The 21,459-nt window shown below is 34.6% G+C and overlaps 1 protein-coding gene across 1 annotated transcript in view; it reads left to right on the top strand.

Moving 5' to 3' along the window:
- The window catches only part of LOC306879692 (voltage-dependent calcium channel subunit alpha-2/delta-2-like), a 215,212-nt gene that overhangs the window by 87,240 nt on the left and 106,513 nt on the right, over positions 1-21,459 (top strand). Inside the window, exon 4 of the mRNA XM_079432836.1 lies at positions 17,495-17,554. Coding sequence (XP_079288962.1) covers positions 17,495-17,554 — 60 coding nt within the window. The remainder of the gene's footprint in view (positions 1-17,494; positions 17,555-21,459) is intronic.

Here is a 21,459-nt window from a genome sequence, read left to right as displayed (position 1 = left end):
TTTGTTGATCACAAAGTAGATGAGGAAAACTAGGATGCCGGGTGTTTTCAGAGCGCCACCATTAACACCGGTACTGTTTACAGTGCGTGTAATGGTGCGCTGTGATTGGTTGAGCGGATTTATCGCATTCTGCAGAGAAAGGAGACTGGCGCTTGTCGCGGTTTGGGGAAAAAAAGGAGAAAACATGACAGAATAACACAAAATAAGACAAATAGACTTTTCAATACCGACCAGATACAATACTGATTTTGGTGGATATATGTATATATATGTATGTGTATATATGTGGTGTGTATGTGTGTGTGATATAATATACAATATAAAATATACATAAAATAATATATAAATATAACACAGACAAATGAAATAAATTATTTTAAATTCTATAAAAATATTTTACAGCACATTTTATAATAAGATATGCAATACATAAATCAATACCAGATTAAACATATATTTGAATTATTGTCATTATATATTGGAATTATTAGAATATATATATAATGTGTGTTATATAAGTGTTATATAGGTCAGCATATTTCTGTGACGTCTCTTGCTCTGTGTTTATCTTTTCCCTTTTCTCATCATTTAAGAAATCCTATTCCATGTCTATATCTGATACTTAATTTATGCCCATTTCATTTATTACATGTCATGGTTGAAAGTGTCCTTTCTAAATCAAGGTCACCCAATGCTATTGAGTAGTGACCGGTATCTGTTATATTTTTGTAAGGTTTTAGGCCCTAATTATGTCCTGTATCATCCGTGAATAGTGACCGATACTCAATCATGACTACAGGACAAACTAAAGAACAGTATATTGTTCTGGTCCCTCATTTGAAGGCCCAACTCCTGGTCTTGGCTTGACATTAGCAGCGTCTCGGTGTGAGGATTTCTCAAGGGCCTTTTACCTGATTAGACTTAGATTAGAGAGCTCTTTCTGTCTCCCACATACACGCTACATCTCTTTCCTTTGCACTTTTTCTTTTCAAAGTCTTCAAATTACATCTAATCCCTCATTTACATCATCTTTAGATGAATAAATGTATTTTTGGATCAGCGGACGACCTCCAGAGGACAAAACTGTCTGGACTGTTTAAACTCACTGATTCTGTCTGATCTTTGATTTTACAGATCTGTCCATCAAAGGGGCACATGAAGAATCCAGTGTGAGTTCAGGCTGATCAGTGCTTCACTCTAGCAAATGTTAGGTCACTCAAGTGCAAAAAAAAAAAAAAAAAACTTTTCCTGAATAAAGTCGTTTGGTGCTGGTAGTGGAGAAGAAATTCAGTTTCGAGCCACTTTGGAATACACACACACACATATATATATATATATATATATATATATATATATATATATATATATATATATATATATATATATATATATATATATATATATATATATATATATATATATATATATATATATATATATATATATATATATATATATATATATATATATATATATATATATATATATATATATATATATATATATATATATATATATATATATATATATATATATATATATATATATATATATATATATATATATATATATATATATATATATATATATATATATATATATATATATATATATATATACACACACACACACACACACACACACACACACACACACACACACACACACACACACACACACACACACACACACACACACACACACACACACACACACTATTGATACAGTGAGTATTTTAACGTTTTAAATTAAAAGACCAATTATTTTTGTTTTGTTTTTTAAATTTTTTTGTTTTGTTTTTATGCTATACCACAAGTGATCATAAGAAACAACATTTCTGAGACGGTTCATGTCCGATTTTATTGCTGCTTTGAAATATGTAGTTAAAATGTGAGTTTGGCAACAGTTCCAGATTTCGGTATGTCCTCATTTAAGTAGATAGGAGTTGGTCTTGCATGACCGAAATACTGTGCCAGTGTGGCCGCCGACGGGAACTGACTTTCCTTGAAAAAGAGTTTAATTGAGCTTGAATTGAATCCAGAATATTCATTTAAAAACAGCTTCTGAAGATGTTTTGGTGGTGCTCAGCTGTGTATTTGTAGTATTTATATACAACTATAGTATTTATTTTTATATTTATTTATTTTTTATTTTAGGTTAAGTTTTAGTAATATTGTTATGTGCTTTTGCCATTTTATTCTTAAAAAAAATTGAAAATCATTTATTTGTGTTTTAATTTAGCTTTAATTTATTTTTATTTCTACTTTGGTCATTTTATTACTTCGACTTACTTCAGTTAATTGCCAAGGCAATTTTTTCTTAAGATAAAGTTTTTCATCTAATATTTATTATTTATTTTAGCTTTATTTCAATTATTGAAAATGGTTTTCAGTAGTTTTAGTTAACAATAACAGCACTGGTGCTCAGGAAAGCATTATGTCACATACATATGTTAGTTCGCCTACTTCTAATGCATCATGTTAGCATACTAAATTCCAGCATGCTACAGCAAGTAAATGGCAGTCAAACCTGTTAGACTGGATCGTTTTTATGTTGGGTCTTGAAATGAGCAGCGACTGGTATGAAGTCCATGAAAATGTAATAAAGTGAGCAAGTGCTGATTTTGGAGGTGGGATGTTGAATTGCTCTGAGCTGCTCGTATCATGGAAATGATTTTACCCCCCTCAACATCCACCCGTCTATCCACGTTTCCACGCTCCGTTTGCTCAAGGCCTCCATTTTAATTTGCCAATCTGCTGTAATTGCTTTGAGAGCTGGCTGGCTCGGCATATTTTCTTCAAACCCCCTCCGAATCCGACACACATGCATATATGTGTGTGTGTGTGTGTGTGTTCGCTGGTGGATGTCTCAAACACCAGCTCCGACGCACATGAGCGCACACACTCCATCGCACGTCCACGGAAAACATGGCCGACGCGCATTGTCGAACATAAGCGCTGTCTGTTCACCAACGCGCCGACATTACGACGCTGTCATCTCACCGCAGATCTTTCCCTCCTGAATATGAAAAATACAATAACTCTGCGGCACAGATATCTGTCACCACGTGCTCCGTGTGACCTTTCTTTTTTCTCGCAGCGTTTCATGATTGCCACCGCGGATCTGAAGCTACATGAACGTGATTGAAGTAAAGGGCAACGAGATGGGAAGCAAAAATAAACAGTTCGCCCTTGAGCTCCAGACTCTCTGTGTGTGTGTGTGGGTTTCAGACGAGGAAGGGAGAGAAGGATGTGGAAGAGAGAGGGGCGGCTTGATAGACTAAGATAACACTGCCATGTCAGTACCTAAAAGAACATTGTTGGCTGTCATCTCTCACCGAATATCTCGTCTGCTCTGTCTGTCTCTCTCTTCATCTCTGCAGACTCTGTTCTAAAGACTGGTGCTGTCTAGTCCTACCTAGACAGCGTGTTCTGTATGACTATATGTGTATTTTTGGGGTCCAGTGAAGTTGGTGTAAAATTATAATAATAATAAGCAGTGTTTCTTTTTTCCCAATACTTCAATACAATAATGGTATACAGTTTACAAAAGTATTTATGCCGTAAACCATTTGAATAAATGCATCTGAGTTGTTCTAAACCCAGTAGGCAGATTGAGCTGTTTTCCCTCTTGTTTAAGTAAGTGTGTAGTTTTCAGAAATGTGATTGGTGTGTATTTTAGTAATGTTGTTTTTCTCTGTAGTTTTAGATTGGAATTGGTCTTGCATGGCTGTAATAGAACTAGATTTGAGTCCGTTTTCATGTTGGGCCTTGAAATATTCAGCAACTGGTCAGTTTGTATATTCATTTCATGTTTAATATAATAAAACATAAGGAATATTTTGACATGTAGGAATAAGTGCTCATAAAACTAGGCAATGTCAAGAAGTATGAGATGCCAGTAGTAATCTTAAAAAGGACAAATATTGGTCGATTGAACTGTTTTGGCCATTTCATATCAAAAGTATTAATTAAAGTATTAATCTAACTACAATATAATATAATGCACTATTTAACCCCGTATTAAGTGGTGTTTACTAAGTTAAGTATCGCCGTTACTGTTCATTGTAGTAATAATTTGAACAAACTCCAACCTTAAGTATAGAATTTTGGTATTTCACAGTTTATTTATGCTACAGATATGAACGATATCTTAAATCATGCGTTTTCTAGAAGTGGTATGCTGATACTACGATTTTCACCTGGAAGAACAAAAAAAACAAAAAAAATACCTACACTTTTACTGAAGTAGTGTTGTTTTACTATTACTTACTTAAGCTATTATATAGTAGTTATTAATATTTTCAGTATTTATTTATTTTTAATTTAATTTTTATTTTTCATTTCAGTTTAAGGTTTAGTCATTTTGTCTTAGTTTGTGTGTGCTTTTCTATATAGCTTTTAATTTATTTTTTAGTTTGTCATTTTAGTACTTCAGTTTATTGCTCTTAGTTGACAAGGCAACATTTCTGATTTTTCATTTGTGTTTTCAAGTTTAAGCTTTTCAAGGTCACATTTTCCCTATAAAATTTACATTTTATTTTATTTCAGCTTAATGTTTTTTTTTGTTTTAGTTTTAGTTTTAGTTTACAATTACAACAACACTACTTCGAAGAAGGAACCTGATCCATATTTAGAGACCAGAATATCACAGACCACTCAGAACACCCTAGCAACCACATAACAGCATGTTAAAACTCAATCAGAACACCTTAGCAATCGTTTTGACTTTATGGCTTAAGCACCACTCATATTTTCTTCAGAAAATGCATGAATCTTTAGGAAATATCTAATGTATATCATGTAATGTTTGTCTTGTTAAAGTATCAAGTTGTTAGTTTAGCTATTTGGAATCGGTGAGATATGCAAAGTTATTGCCTATGTAGTGTTTCAGAGTTAGGATGCTCTCTTAGAAGGTAGCTGTCTATGTAGATAGCAAACAGCGAGGACGCTGACTAGCAACAGAGCTTATGAGACCCGAAATGCTGACCTTCCCTTCTGCCTCTAGCCAAACGCACATCGAGATGATATTCGGATCAACATCAGAGCGCCACCGAGGGGTTTTCAGGGTGCCGCTGTTTGTGTGTGAATGTGCGTGCTCTCTATTTGCTGTACAAGCGCAGGTGACGGATTCAATGTGGCGACGTGTCTCTATCTGTTTGTTTGTGTGGAACAGGACGGCAGGCTGCGAGTGTCCTCATGCCGTCCTCTTCAGCCCACGCTTGGCTTTTGTACAGAAACTGTTGAGGCTATTCAGCCGGTGTCAGCACTTATTCTACCTGCACAAGCGTGTGTGTGTGAGGTTTTGCTATCTTTGTAGGGAACACATGTAAAACTCAAAAACCCTGCATTGTGGAGGCATTTGATTGTGCTTCCATACAAATGCAAAAAATAGTCAGAATTGATTATCAAATAAGAAGTGCTGTGACAGATGCGTGTTGCTCAATTATAAAACAGAGTGTTAAAATTAATCAGATATCAATCAAAAAGTGGCTTTGCCTCAAAAAGTCTTTGTTATGCCTTTGCAGGAGTTTAATTATCATCTTTTATAGGTGAATGTTGTTTTTTTATGTTTAAATACTAAACATAACTGATGCTATAGTTGCTAGACTGGTAATGCATTAACTAACAATGAGCAAGATATTTGTTCCTGTATTTTTTAATCGTGGTTAATGTTAGTTAATAAAATACAACTGTTCTTTGTATGTTAACTCAGGTTCACGAAGTAAAATAATGCATTAGTAAATGCTGAATTATGTTGTGTTGTCATAGATTGAAAGTGAATGAGATCAAACTGATTACAAAAGTGTATTTTTCATGAAAATTGCTTCAAATTGAAAATAATCTTAAAAATATAGTGTGCAAGTCATATGGACTACTTTTATAGGACATTTACATTTTTCATAAATTTTTCTGTTTGGAAAAGCCCTTTTTTTACGGATTAGGAATGATATAAGGGTGAATGAGGACAGAATTTGCATTTACATTGACTATTCGTTGCTATATTTCCTACAAACCAATGTTTAACGTGGGCTGCGTGTGACGTCTGATATATCAGACAGATTCTCTTGTGCATTTACACACAAGTGCGGATGTCAGATTTAAGAGTGATGTTTGCTCTTTCGTGTCAAGCTTCAGCGTGCTGCTTGACGGCGGCCGTCTTGAGTGTTTTGTTGGAGGGAAGGCCCTCTGTCTGGGACTCTGAAAGCCCCTGAATTAAACAGACGGAGACATCCGAAATTCAAGGGTTTTCCAGAGAATGGGCTTTTTAGATTGTCTGAGCAGACATGTAGATTAGCGGTGGATTTCTACACCCACTCCACTTTTGTGTGTTTGTCATGTTTACTTGCCATCAGACCCATTATCCTATTTATTCTCGTCCACTTCTTGCTTGTTGTCTCAAAAGAGTTTCAATTAAATTCAGACAATTGTGGCTACAGAGGAGTGAAACCAGGAGGAGGAACAAGAGAAGGAATTATGCTTTGCAACCAAAAGATGATATGTACAACTCTGTTTATTACAGTGTGATGAAAAATGATTTTGGAGTTGTGTTTGATAAGTGTCTTACATCAAAAGATAGAGAGAGAGAGAGAGAGAGAGAGATAGACTGGTAAGATTTTTGTTGTTAAAAGAAGTCTCTTTTGCTCACCAAGGCTGCATTTATTTGATAAAAAATATAGTAAAAACGGTAATATTGTGAAATATTATTATAGTTTAAAATAACTATTTTCTATTTATATTTCTATCAAAGCTGTATTTTCAGCATCATTACTCCAGTCTTCAGTATCACATGATCCTTCAAAAATCAGTATAATATGCCGATTTGCTGCTCAAGAAAGTCTAGAAAGTACGGCATTTATTCGAAATAGAAATCTTTTGTAACATTATGAATGTATTTACTAGGGGTGTGAATCGAATGGTTCGTCACGATACGATATCGATTCTCATACCCAGCGATACGATATTTGGCGATACCTCAAAAAAATTCTACGATACGATTACGATTTGATTCGATACAAGAGTATATTGATCGATATTTCGATATTATATACCTATTTTAAACAAACATCTACATTTTTATTAACTCACAAATGCAACCAAAATATATAACATGAACATTTATCTGAAATTGTTACATCCTATACCTCAGTACAGCTATTTTTTTTCTGTACAACAAAAAAATAGGCCTACATTTTTTGTATTTTTTTATTATTATTTTTTTTTTATAATAATAAAGAAAATAAACAATTGGAAAAACAATTCTCGCTGCTATTTGACTACAGATAATCAAATTACAAGCAGTAGCAGAACATAAATACAATAGAACAAAGACACAAGTTCAATAAACAGTGCTTTTCGGGTTTTTCAGCTCAGGCTAAAATACATTTTCAGGTACGCTACAGAAATGTAGTATAAATGTAAAATAACGGCATAGTCTTCACTGTATAAATTAAATATAGATGAATCATTTTTGATGTTACAAAGGTTATTTAGTCAGGAGCAGTGAGCAATAGTTTTTTTCTTTGACAGCATTAGCTTATTTATTAGTTTGCTTTCACTTTAAGAACGAAAGCTCGGATTTAACATAGACTACTGATACACATGGCTTTTCTTTCTCAACTGTTTACGTTAAGACATATGCCTAACTGACTGTATTTACTAGGATTTACTATGTGCATTTTGGTGTCATGTTGTCTGTATTTATTCATCCATGCACAAAAAAGCAGAAGTACTCAATTTAATATTCGTGCGGTGTATATGCGGCTGTCTGTGTGTGCGCAGAAAACATTTCACACAGCGTTCGACTGTTCCACCAACAATCCCGAGCGTCTTTTATGCTCGCCTTGTGCCTTCGGGCAGAGCTTATATAGAGTCTTGATACGTGATTTTGAATGAGAATGCAGATATTATGTGAAAATGTGGGCAGTGCCAAAATAAAGGTGCTTATTTATACTACAAATATCGATATTTTACGCGTGGCATCGTATCGATGTATTAATCCATTTCGATGAATCGTTACACCCCTAGTATTTACTGTAACTTTTAATCAATTTAATGCATCCTTGCAGAATACAAGTATTAATTCCTTTTTTACTTTTGAACGATAGTATACACAGTATATTGCATTATATTTCTAAGTATGTAGTATGGAACATTTCAAACGGTAGTATTCATGTTGTTGTCGCATGACCTGACCTTTTTTGCGTGCTTAATACAGTGAATTTCTTTCAGTTCTGGAATGAATACAGTAATTTTGTATTTCAATACAAGTTGAACTAAAATGTCTTGAAACATGAAATGACATTGGCACTTGTTTTACTTCCATGCTGTGATATTGTAAGCAAAATGGGGACAGAATTTGATGTGTTCTGTTGGGAATTGGTTGAATAAGTGGGCAAACGAGTGATTAACAGAGAAACACACATGAACATATGACGGACAGAAGCTGAAAGTTTTGAATTCCAGTCTCTCTGTGTTTCTCTGTGGCTGTATCTGTGCAAGCATGTGCCCATCTGTTATTGTGCGTGTGTTCTGATTCAGTGGCTTTTAGTGATTGGGTTTAATCTCAGCTGAGCGTCGAGGAGTGAATGAAGGGTTTAGAGCCTCGCTGCTCCACCACGTCTACATCTGAGACCTGGACACTGCTGCATCTTCCCTCAGGTTGTGGTCTGATCTCGTGAAGTTGTGCATATGGAACTCTGGCTTGGACCAAACTGGCTCTGACATGCACAGAGGAAGACTGTATTGCTCTGAGGTTGCTCTTTCATAGCTAATGAAACTCAAATTGCGTTCTCAGTCTCCCATGTTTCTTCTAAGATTCCTTATGGCGTGAGTTGTTGTTGTCACACGGCACGAGTGTGGAGGTATGAAATCAATGTGAAAAGAAGCTCAGATCAGAGAGTTTGAGAAATGTTTGTTTTATATTGAAGTCTCTGACTTTTGATTACAGTTTAAGATCTTTCATGAACCCTTGTATGAGACGCATCACTTGGGTTTTCCTGGTTCATGAATTTGTCTGTTAATACATTCATTTTTCTATCCATCCTTCTGTCCAATTTTCCATCCATGTGGTGTCACAGCAACAAAGATGTTGGCTTCTTCTTGCAGATGCTTCAGCAGGTGCCATGTATATTGAATCAAAGCCTTGAACTCTGTTAATTGACCTCAGTGTATCAGATTTCTAGAGTCACATGTTTGTGGCATGTTTGCCTATATTTGGAATAACATGCTGCCATACTATTCTATATAGTGCATGCTGAGCGTAGAATGCAGTATGTTCTGTTTTCACTACCCAACCAATTCCTGATGCATAAAATCACTTTGTAATCAATTCAGTCTATTTTATTTTTCATTAAATATCCTGTTTTAATTGGAAATAGGTCACATTATGTAGGTAAAATAGGTTGCAGATGCCATTTCATTTTCATTTAAATAAATTTTTTGCTCAGACTAGTAATTTTTTGTTTTGTTTTTATTTGTTATTTATGTGCCTATAGATTTTATTTTTATTTCAGATTTAGTTATTGTAGCACAGTAGGTTAAACTAAGTGAAAATATAAAAAAATGTTTCAGTTGGCTTAAATAGGTTTAAGAGGTTTTTTATATTTAATTTAAATTCAGTTAATGTTTATATTGTTTTTATTTCAAGTAACAAAAATGTTTTTTTAATGGTTTTAATTTTAGTTAACATTTGATATATATATATATATATATATATATATATATATATATATATATATATATATATATATATATATATATATATACACGCATTACAAAAAGTAACAGTATCCAGTATATACTGTGTACTTTGTTAGTATACTTTCTGTTCTGAACACAGTCATTTTGTGTGTGTGTGTGTGCTCTCCTTGACTATGTATGTGAATGATTATAGTTGCCCTTTGAGTTACTTTGAAAAAGCAGTAATGAATATTAAGGTTTTTCATTTTTACAGCTCTTGGAAAGGATTTTATATTCCTGGAATGACTGAAATAAGTGAGAGAGAGAGAGATAGGGAAAGCTGAGAGGCAAAAGAGGGAGTGAAATGAAAAAGGCGGGGAGAGAGGAAAAGATCTCTCTGTCATTGCCTTTGGTTTATAAGCCATTTGTTTTGTGTATTGATGTAATTTCCCATGCAGGACGGGTCACGTGCTGCAGTTTAATTCTGTGGGTCAGAGGTTTGGGGTTTGTTTAAATCCCTGCAATAGTAATACTGAAGCGTGCTTTAGCAATCACACCAAATACTGTCTGACAGAGAGTGATGGAGCACAGGAAAGATGGACAAAATGAGCGAAGGAAAAGAAGATGGATAGATAGAAAGGAAGTTAAGGCAATAAGAGGAAAACAGTAATACAGTACAAAACAATAAGTCTGAGAGATTGAATTGCTGTGACACAGAGATGAGAGACACGATTACTGATCAGACAGATAAAGAAGTCATATTGAATTTTCACTCTGCACACTTTCGCTGACTTTTAAAATGGATTTAAAATCCAAGACTGCCTTAATTAAAAGAAAAATATGAAATGGCATTCACAACATTTTCATTATGCCATATTTCCAACTGAAATAAAATACTAGGTAAAAGATGGGTGAATTTCATGAAAACAAAAACTAATATTATGACAGTCTTTTGTTTCAATTTCATTCTTGTTACTGTAAAAAAAAAAAAAAAAAAATATATATATATATAATATATATATATATATATATATATATATATATATATATAAATAAAATATTATATATATTTAAAAAAAAAAAAAAAAATATATATATATATATATATATATATATATATATATATATATATATATATATATATATATATATATATTAGGGGTGGCACGGTTCGCGGAAAAAAACCGAACCGCACGGTTCTCCACACACGGTTCGGCACGCGCTAGGACCGCGGTTCAACTGAATTCTGACAACGCATGTGGTTTGTTATAAATAACACGTAAAACAAATAGGGTTCGGCTAATGTATGTTTCTGTTAATGGATGCGCATTCTGGCTTCCCAGTACATTATAACAACAGCGATGAGAAAGAAAAAAATAAAATAAGTGGACAAATCATTCACTCTTGTTCAATGCGAGTGCCGTATGCTGGAATATGAGCATTTATTCCGTCATCACCTGGGTGCTGATAGCGCGCGAACAGGTGAGACCTGAACAGCACACGTTGATATCGGTGTTTAGACTAAAGTCATGTAAGCTTTGCCAGCTCAAATATTTAAGAGCCAGAGGACGCCAGCTCGCGCGCGCAGTGAGAAGATTTGTGCGTGCGCTCATCAGAAGCGCACAAACCTGCGCCTCAGAACGCGCACAAATATGAAGCTCTCTCTGAAGTATTGTGTTTTAATGGATAAATTCACACAAAATTCTGTCAAAATGCCCGTCTTGGTAAGTATCCTCTAGCAGACATAGCCGGCTGGGCGTACAGTATCAGTGCTTTCTCTTAAAGTGACAGTTAATATTAAATAAACAGCAACAACAAAGAAATCACTCACTGCTCTTGATTGAATCGCTTTTGTAACTTTAATAAAGAGTAATCTTTAATGTATACAGTCAAATATGCAATGCTGTTTTACCTTTGATTACTTTAATCGTACTTCAATTTCTGTACCTAAAAAACCCCCTGAAAATCACTGATTATTTTATTTGTATCTTTACTCTATTGTATTTTTATTTGTGCTGTTGCTTGTAGTTAAAGGTCTGCTTTTATTTGTGTACACTCACAATGAAAATAAAACAGATTTTATATATATAACATGTAATAATATTTAGCATTTTCACATCAAAATAAAAGAAACTGAACAAAGTAGATGTCTTTTTTTTCCCTGTTGTACCGAAATTGTATCGAACCGTGACCCCCGAACCGAGGTACGTACCGAACCGTGACATCTGTGTACCGTGCCACCCCTAATATATATATATATATATATATATATATATATATATATATATATATATATATATATATAATATATATATATATATATATATATATATATATATATATATATATATATATATTATATATATATATAAATAAAATATTATATATATTTAAAAATATATGTATAGTATGAATATAAATGGGCCTAAAATTTGGTTCATGCCTAATATTTTGTTTTCTTATATTTGGATAATAAAAGTGGCTTATGACATTTAATTTATTTATTTTTTCACTCAAGAAAATATTCTATTTTTTTTTTCTTTATCTGTACGATCTTGCTTAATTTCAGGGATAAAAAAGTTATTACATGTTTAATGAAGGATTATAATTGTTTTAAGAATATTTTGCATTGATGTATTGTGTGCAGAATGACCGGAGAGATTTGTCAAGACAGAACACAGGATCAGTTCTGACTTCACTTTGTCTTTATGTATTACCCAGAGAAGGCCAAGCTAAACACGCTTGACAAATTTGCTTTCTACTGTAAATATTGCAGCAATCAGAAGTGTCATAGCTGTTTAACTGTGCATGTGTGATTTGTGCACAGCTTAGCGGTCATCAATCAGTGATCCAATGGCCTCAGAGTTAAATGTCAGCTAATGTAGTCTCGACATTAACAGCGAATGCCCTCAGGTTAACCGTACCGAGCTGATTATATTCAGCCACAGATTTTAGAATACTATGAGTGTGTGAGATACAGTCTGTGACATGCTGTGTGTAACCGAGCCAGTTAGGTAGTTAGTGTAGACTAGCTGTGGCAGTAAACTCTAGTACTTTTACAAGTAAACTGGTTTTAATAGTGGTGGCTAATAATCAAGGTGCTGATTTATTTTAATACATTTCTTTCTTTTTCTCTTTTGCCTTTCCAACCTTAATCAATGTATTTGTTTGTAAACAAAAAAAGTTTGAAAATAAAACAATAGATAATATTCATTCATTTCTTTCCAGCTTTATTTATTTCCCTTTCCAAATTTAATAAATTTAGTTATTTATAAGTGATGTTTTTGGGGGTTTTTTTGCCCATTAAGATTTAATTAATTTAGTTATTTGTAGTCTGAAAGCAGACAATAAAGTAAAACAAATTCAAAATATTATTTATTTATTTGGTTGTTTATATATTTTGCATTTCCAAATGTATTCATTGTAGTTGTTTGAAGTGTGAAAAGCAAACAATAAAATACAGTAACATAAAATAAAATAAAAATAAAAGTAAAGTAAAGTAAAATTGGGTAACAGAGTTCTGTTTTTATTCAGGTGTCAGGTTCAGTTTGCTGTAGGGATTTCTCCAGGTGGCTATATTTATTTATTTATTTATTACAACATTTTTTGTATTCTGAGACAAATCCATTTTGTTCATAGCAACTAAATAAATATGCTTCAAACCACATTCCTGTGTGGAGTGATTTTGATTGAAATCTAATTTATTAATGTATTTCAGTCTGAATTGTTAGATCAAAACTTGTTTTTCAGGATACTTCATACACAATGCAAATAAATACAGTTGTGTTAGATTTCACTCATTTTTTACTCAGTCCTACTCCTTTTTTCTAACTTTGCAGCTTTCGCTATATAGTAAACAGTGAGTGTGTAATTTTGCGCCTCTAATGGCAACAATAACAGAGCTGCGGTGATACTGATCGTTGCCAAACATTGCAGCTCTGTTTAGTGCTGCAGAAATTACACACTTGAACTTCAACAAAAAACACTGCTTTACACTTAATATCTTGGACCAATTTGTTCCGTATGGAGGTTTAACTTATAATCTTACTCATAAGCACAACTGTGACTTAAAATGCATGAAAAGCATTGGATGGCGTATAGATGTGGATAATGTCCCTCACGCAAGTCTGGTCAATAAGACATAGTGTTTAATACGGTTTGAATTGGCACCCTGGAGTGGAGTGTCATTTGGTGCTTGCATTACTCCTAATGGTGTAGCCATTAAACGCAACTGCCATTGAATTAGACTCACCTCTCAAGCGCTCGCTCTGTTATTTCTCTAACGTTAGGTACATTACCGCAGCCAGCCTATTAGTCGTTTAAGCCGCAGTTTGAAAGCTTTCGAATGCAGTCAATGAAAGGTATGTAATTGATATTTTCAAAGGCTTTATATGAGGGCTCTTTTGTCGAGAGTCGAGTGATGGAGATCATCTGGAAATCTGCCCGCGTTCCCACTGGAAACGAGTGGGAGTTTTTGCACCTTGAGCCCGGAGACGGGCGGCAGGTGTTCGTGGGTGAGTCTGGACGCAGATCAGGTGAATCTCCCCAGGAGAATCACGAAGAACAGGGCTTGAGAGCGTGAATCACCTGTGTGGGAGCTGCTCTGATTACACTACGTCCGGTGGTGTCCGAAAATGGAGATTGAAAACAATATCGCGCCCCCACGCATGATTAAATCAGTAGCTCACCAGAATAGAATATTCTGGCTAATCTTTTACTCGCTCTCACTTTTATTCATTCCAAACCTTTCTTTCTTCTGTGCTGAACAAAAGGAGATACTTAGAGGGATGTTCACACTGCTCTTGTCCAAAAAGGCAAAAAAGCACCGTCAAAGTAGTCTTATATGCATTTGACAGATTCTTTGGTCTTAGAGTGCATTCAAGATATATTTTACATATATATGCACAAGAATATAACCCATGATTTTTTTCATGGTTGGTGCTCTGAAACACATTCTCAGTTCAGAACTGAATTGAGAATGCCTTGCAGAATTGCAGTTCAAATTTTTTCTCATGGAAGAATAATTCTGGTTTTATACAATCAGGTTGTTCAAGTGGATTGATTGATTGACTGTTTTTCACACGTCTAAAAAAAAAAAAAAAAAAAAAACTTTTTATTCATAAATTATTTGATATTTAAATTATTTTAGATATTATATATTATATTAATAATTCATATTATAAATATTACTATTAAAACATGAATATAACATATATTGCTATTAATAGAAATATAAAATAACGTAAATTATTTGAATATAAATTGTACATATAATTACTACCTGCACCAAAACACCTTCATGTGTGGAGTGGATTTGATTTAATCGTTTCAATGTGAGTTTGGAACATGTGCACAAACTTATAGTCAATAGAATTCAAATGTACGGAAGTCGAATGCAAATTAATTAAAATTCAAAGAAAGTAAAGTTTGAATGTCTGATAGATAAATGAACAGACAAACAGATAGACATTTCATTTCCCAAAATGCATTTGTGTTGAATTTCTTTAATTTATAGTACTGCAAATTCCCATAAGGATCATTCTGGTTCAATTTTCTGTGGAATATGGCAATTCAACACACTCATGAATTGAAAGGGAAACGATTCTTCAGTTCTGAGTTTCTCGAGCTATTTTTTGTTACCCTGTATGGGAAAGAAATGGAAGAATTTCATGTCCAGTTGTCCTTTCTTTATTTTGCTGGCATCTCAACTGTGAACCTCAAACAAAGTGGCTCTCGTTAGAAGAACAGCTCGTCAAACTCTGGAGACACAGTCTGAACAGTTCTAGCAATTATTAGTGGAAAAACTTTTGCCAACTTTCCTCCGTCTTTATCTGGGCAAACTCACTGATCTGTGGTGCCGTCTGAAGCTGTCAGGTGTTCGTTTCACCTTCATGAGCACAGGAAGTGAGAACTGCATAGGTCACATAAAAACTCCACTCTCACTTCCAGATGGGGAGAGCATCTTTTCCACAGTTTTACTACGATCAGCTACTTATAAAATTTGCATGCTCCACATTTAACCAATTAGTAGTGCTGATGCAATCAGTATGCAGCCAATTAAACACATGCTTCCTTTAGACGGCAACATGTCGGACTGGAGTCTGTTGCTGCAACTCAGAATTTCCTGCATCCTATTTGGAAAAGCATTAGTGCATCATTTGGTGTACTATTTTCAAAATATGCATGGTGTTTGGACTAATATTGACCATACAGGTGTTACTTATTAGCATTGCATCAAAAAAAAACATGCTTTAAGATGCACTAAGGCTTATTTTGCATACTGCTAAGAATGCAGAGTTTGCAAATTAGGATGATACTGTAACACCATTGGTACTTTAGTATATTTTTGAGCTTTAGAAAATAATGAAGTGTACTTTATTGCATAATATTACCCAAAATCATGGTTTGCTATGTTATTAGGAATGCTTATTTTTTATTAAATGTTTCACAAAAAAAAAAAGATGTTTTAGATGTGTGAACCTATACAATTAATGATTTTAAAAATAATGCACACGCAAACACTTGCATGCAAACACAAATAGTATGCAACAAAAAGCTTTTTTTTTCCATATGAAAACACACTTTGATGAATAGACTATTGTATGTCCTTACTTTTTCAAACTACATACTTGCCATTATCAGTGAAGCACATACTTGGTGTGTAGTAGAAGAATGCAAATTGTGCCGCAGCCTGTGAGTCAGTGTAGTGGAAAGTGAATGTTCGTGAATGTAGATTTCTGTGAAACATCTGTCACACTGACTTTCTGGGAAAAGTTTGCTGACATATTGAGCAGGTTGAAGTGAATTATCACCATTAGCACAGAGGAGTGGGTTGTTTCTTTAGAGCCGGAGCTTTTCAATGATGATGACGCATGTAATGTATCTATAACCTGCTGAGCAGCCCACGTGTTCTGAGAACTGTGTCAAGAGACGATTTGTCCTACGTTAAAAACAATACATCAAACACTTTATGTAAGATTTGTACGATTCCAGTGCTGAATTATTTTGTGCTAATTTGTAAAGGCTTTTTTCTCCCTTTTATAACTTGAAATGAAGTAAATAAACTGATTAGGCAGCATTTTCAGAAAATAATATTATAATACATGTTGTTTTAGATAAATTGCAATAATTGCATTGCATTTTATCTCGGATAATATATGTACTCTAGTGTTTCTCCTTTTACTACCAATGAAGCTTGTTGACAAATACTTTGGAAAAGCGATTCCTGCAGTTTGACGTGCTGCTCTCCATCGAAATTGATAAATCATGTGCTAATTTGTAACTATTATAAATTATTATTCGTGCAGCATGAGCTCATATTAATTGAGAAACTTGGTGAAATATTTGTTCTTTTCAAAATACATTTCTCACACCTCATAGCCTTTTTTAAATTGAGCTAGTGAAGACAAAAAAGTGTTTGAAAACGTGGATGGCTCCATCATTTTGAGTCACTTTGACCCAGAAACACTTTGAGTTTTAAGCCATGAAATAAAAAGCAAAGTCTCAGCCATCGTTTGAATAATGATGCGTGTGCAGCAGTTTGAAGTAGAAGTATAAAAATAATCATTCAGATTTTACTTAAAAGCACAAAACTTGTGTGTTTCTGAGTTGAAGTAACCCAAAATGATGGTCACTTACGGGACCTAAAATAAACTTTTTACCTTACATACACAATTTTACCCAAAATATTGATGTTGATTTTAAATCAATTGTCATTTTAGATTTCAGACTTCAGGTCATTTGTTTACCGTCACCCGTGATCCTTCAGCTTTGACATTTGTATCTTTCTTTCTCTCTCTCTTTCTTTCTTTCAGAGATTGGCTAAAGAAGCTGAAGACATCCAACGGGAGCATTCGTGGCAAGATGCAATCAAAGTGAGAATATGATTTGCTTTCTTTCAGTAATTTATTAATAATTAGTCTACTGCCAAAGACATTAGTGGTTTCTATGAATAAGTTTTATTTTAGTATCATTGATATACTATTAAGGTTTTTGATAATATTTTGAATTTTATTTATTTGTTAGATTTTGTTTTAATTAAAATTTTTAGTAAAACTAAATAAAAAAAAATAATAATTTAGTAAAAGTTTTAGTAATTTTGTTGTGCGTGAAATAATGTTTTTTTTAAGGTTTTACTTTTATTTAATGATAAAAAACCTACAATGTAAGACCTTTCCAAAGTGGGCGTGAAAAGTTTGTGAGTTAGACAGACAGACAGACAGACAGGCTAAAGCTGCTAATGTATTGACATGCCTGCACATCCCACACCTGCCTTGTTTTTTTTTCTATAGCTGACTGACAAGCTAATGTTAAGCGTATCAGCCGGGCTGTAAGTATATAGGCGCACAGTTGCTTTGAAATAGTCCCTGGTCTGGGACGCCCCATTGACTACTCACTGAGCCTATTTTTCAGTGCATTTGACTGGCTAAATTAGTCATGTTGTCAAATGCAAGAGTAACTCTTTCATTGAGAGCTCCTTGAGCAAAACCCCCGGCTGCCCTTGGAGGGTCGGAGCTCAGACATATATAAGTGATATAGTGATATAGTGCATGCTTAAGTATTATATTATTATAAATCTTAAAATATATAAATAAAATATTGTATTGATTACATTTTTTCTAACATGGCCCTGTCGATATACATTAATATATAGAACAATAGTATATACAGTAATCTCAAAAATATTTAGTAAATTAACACAGTATAAGGAGTGAATGTGGTGTACAACGTAATGAATGAAAACTTTTCGGCAGAGCCTGTTTTGTTTTTGTTTTTTAGAGCAGGCCCAGTCATGGCTACCATAGCAATGCATTCCATACGTAGAGACACACACAGACATAAACACACATACATGACACACACACACACACACACTGCTGTGTGATGTCGGCTGTCTCCAGGGAGACCGTGCCTTGCTGTCATGCTACACTTCCCACAAATGGATTTTTAACCCCGTTGCTCCCACGGGATATTTGAGAAAAGGCTTTAAAACTAATAATTATGAGACCTCCTCTCTGAGAGCCCATCTCTATTCATGGTTGCTTAGCCACTAAAGTCAGCAGTGAAGGAGGGAGGCGATGGAGGACGCAGGCCGCTGTTTGTCACCCCGCATAAGGCCGCATCAGCTCAAATAACCTGACAGACTTCTGATAGACTACAGATTATATTACACGCATATACACAGACATAGTTTGTTGTTTTTTTTTTTCCCTGTGTATCACCAAACAGTGACTGTTTCGGAAGATTTTGTAAAGACTTATTTTTGAATGAATCTATATTCTAAATGCATGTTATTGATCTTATTGTGAATGATTCATCCATGCATATGTTTTATTCAGAATTAATTTTTTTGACCTTGTAATCATAAAGTTGGTGTGAAATGGAAATTGACCCTATGGTTGACCACAATGAATGTGGATCACAGCTGAGATCATTTGAGAGTTTAATGAGAAATATTTCTGCTCATATTTAAGTCTTACACTTAAGTATCTTAAATACTAAGGTCTGTAATCGGCAATAACATGACAACTGTACAATGGGTTAGCACACTTGCACTTCAGCAAAGCATGTTTCTGGCCTTAAGGGGAATAGTTCACCCAAATAAGAAAATTAGTTGAAAATGCACTCATCCTCAGTATATCCAAGATGTACTGTAGATTAATTTGTTTCTTCATCAGAACAGATTTGGAGAAGTTTATCATTACATCTCTTGCTCACCAGTGGATGCTCTGCAGTGAATGGGTGCCGTCAGGATGAGAGTCCAAACAGCTGATAAAAACATCACAATAATCCACAACACTCCAGTCCATCAATTAACATCTTGTGAAGCCAAAAGCTGCATGTTTTTGTGAAACAAATTCATGATTAAGATGTTTTAACTTCAAACCGTCCCTTCTGAACGAAAACACCATAGTTTATAATTCATAATTTGTCCTCTAGTGAAAAAGTCCAGCTCCTGTTGTCCTCTCATCAAGATCCACTGACATATGTTAAGTAATGATCTGGACTGTTTTCAGTTGTAAATGGTGCATATTTTGTGCATATTTCTCTCCTGATTCAGGCAACACAACTTTTCACTGGAGAAAGCAATATTATGAATAGAGGACTTATTTGAATTATTTAAAATGTCTTAAAGGGGTCATCGGATGCAAAATTCACTTTGTTTGAACGTAAATGTGTGTTGGACGTGTGTGTACACATCCGTCCTATAATGATAAAAATCCACCCAGTGATTTTATTATTTTTTTTTAAATCCCCATTTTAAAACCCCCTTTCTCAAATGAGGCTGTTCTGAGAGCCCTGTCAGAATGACGTAGTTCTGCACAGGCTGCTCCCACGAGAGTTGATTGACAAGTCCGTCTCACCTTAGATCCGCCCTGAGTGATCTGTCATCAGTCCGCCATTGTGTCGACTCCGGTGCAGGGGAAGACAAGATGTCTCCGATTAAGCGATTGAAGTGTTTTGTTGTTGGATGTAATAATGAACATAGCAGTCGTCGTTTACTCCTGACATCTGAGCCGCTGAAGACGCAGTGGATTACGTTTGTTTTTGAAGGGAATGCACAGATCCCTGATCTGCCTAAATGTGTCTGTGTTTGCGCGAATAATTCGTGATCCAGCTTCACATCCAGAAGTGAGGTAGAAGGGTTTATGAATCTTTGCAAATCATGTTTCCTAATAATGTGCTAGTTAGCAAGTTTCGCAACTAACTGCAGCTAAAGTTAACAGTCTGCTCATGGAAGAAAGGGGTGGGGTCAGTAGAGCTCATTAGCATTTAAAGGGACATACAACAAAACAGATTGGTCTGAAAAGAGCTGATTTTGACAGGGTAAAAAAGATAAATTTTAACCAAAGTATGTTATAGACTTTTCATTAAGACCCTAAAGAGTCATATCAACTTGTGAAAAATGGGCAGCCGATGACCACTTTAATGATGGATTTGTTTCTTATAAACATGCAGCTTTTTACTTCAAGACATTAACTGATGGACTGGAGTGGTGTGGATTATTGTGATGTTTTTATCAGCTGTTTGGACTCTCATTCTGACGGCACCCATTCACTGTAGAGGATCCATTGATGAGCAAGTGATGTAATGCTACATTTCTCCATATCTGTTCCCATGAAGAAACAAACTCATTTACATCTTGGAGGCCCTGAGGGTGAGTACATTTTCAGTAAATTTTTAATTTTGGGTGAACTTTTCTTTTAAGTGAAAGTTTAATTTTAGCCTGATTGCTCATTGCTTGGAGAAACAATTGAGACGTTAATGAGAAAGTATTGTTAGACTATTGAAACCAGTCAAAGCACAAACACACATGTTGACGTTTGCTTGTTTTCTAATGTTAAAGGTCAGAACTGTGGCACAATTTTTCCTTTCTTTCACAGTCTGTCGTTCCTTTGTTTCATCACGTCTTTCGTCTGTCTATTTTTGCAGTATTCATTTAGCCGTCGTTCATATACGGCATCTCTCTCTCTCTCTCTCTCTCTCTCTCTCTCTCTCTCTCTCTCTCTCTCTCTCTCTCTCTCTCTCTCTCAGTTTTCATCACTCTCTCCTCTCTGCTCACCTTCCTCTTTCACTATCTCGCTCTTTCCTCTTGCACCTCCCTCTTATCTGTCCTCGTTTCTAATCAGGCGTGAAAACAGTTTGAAAATATCATATTGTTGCAAATACTGCAATTGAATCCTAATGGTATGCGGACATTAATAATGTATTGCGGGGCTGATTTCATTTGCCTTTATAATTAGGCCAGGTAATGAAGCACTGTAGGGGCTAAACTAAT

This window comes from Barbus barbus, assembly GCF_936440315.1.
Source record: "Barbus barbus genome assembly, chromosome: 13".
In the NCBI taxonomy this organism is placed as follows: domain Eukaryota; kingdom Metazoa; phylum Chordata; class Actinopteri; order Cypriniformes; family Cyprinidae; genus Barbus; species Barbus barbus.
This window is presented reverse-complemented; position numbering and strand designations above follow the sequence as displayed.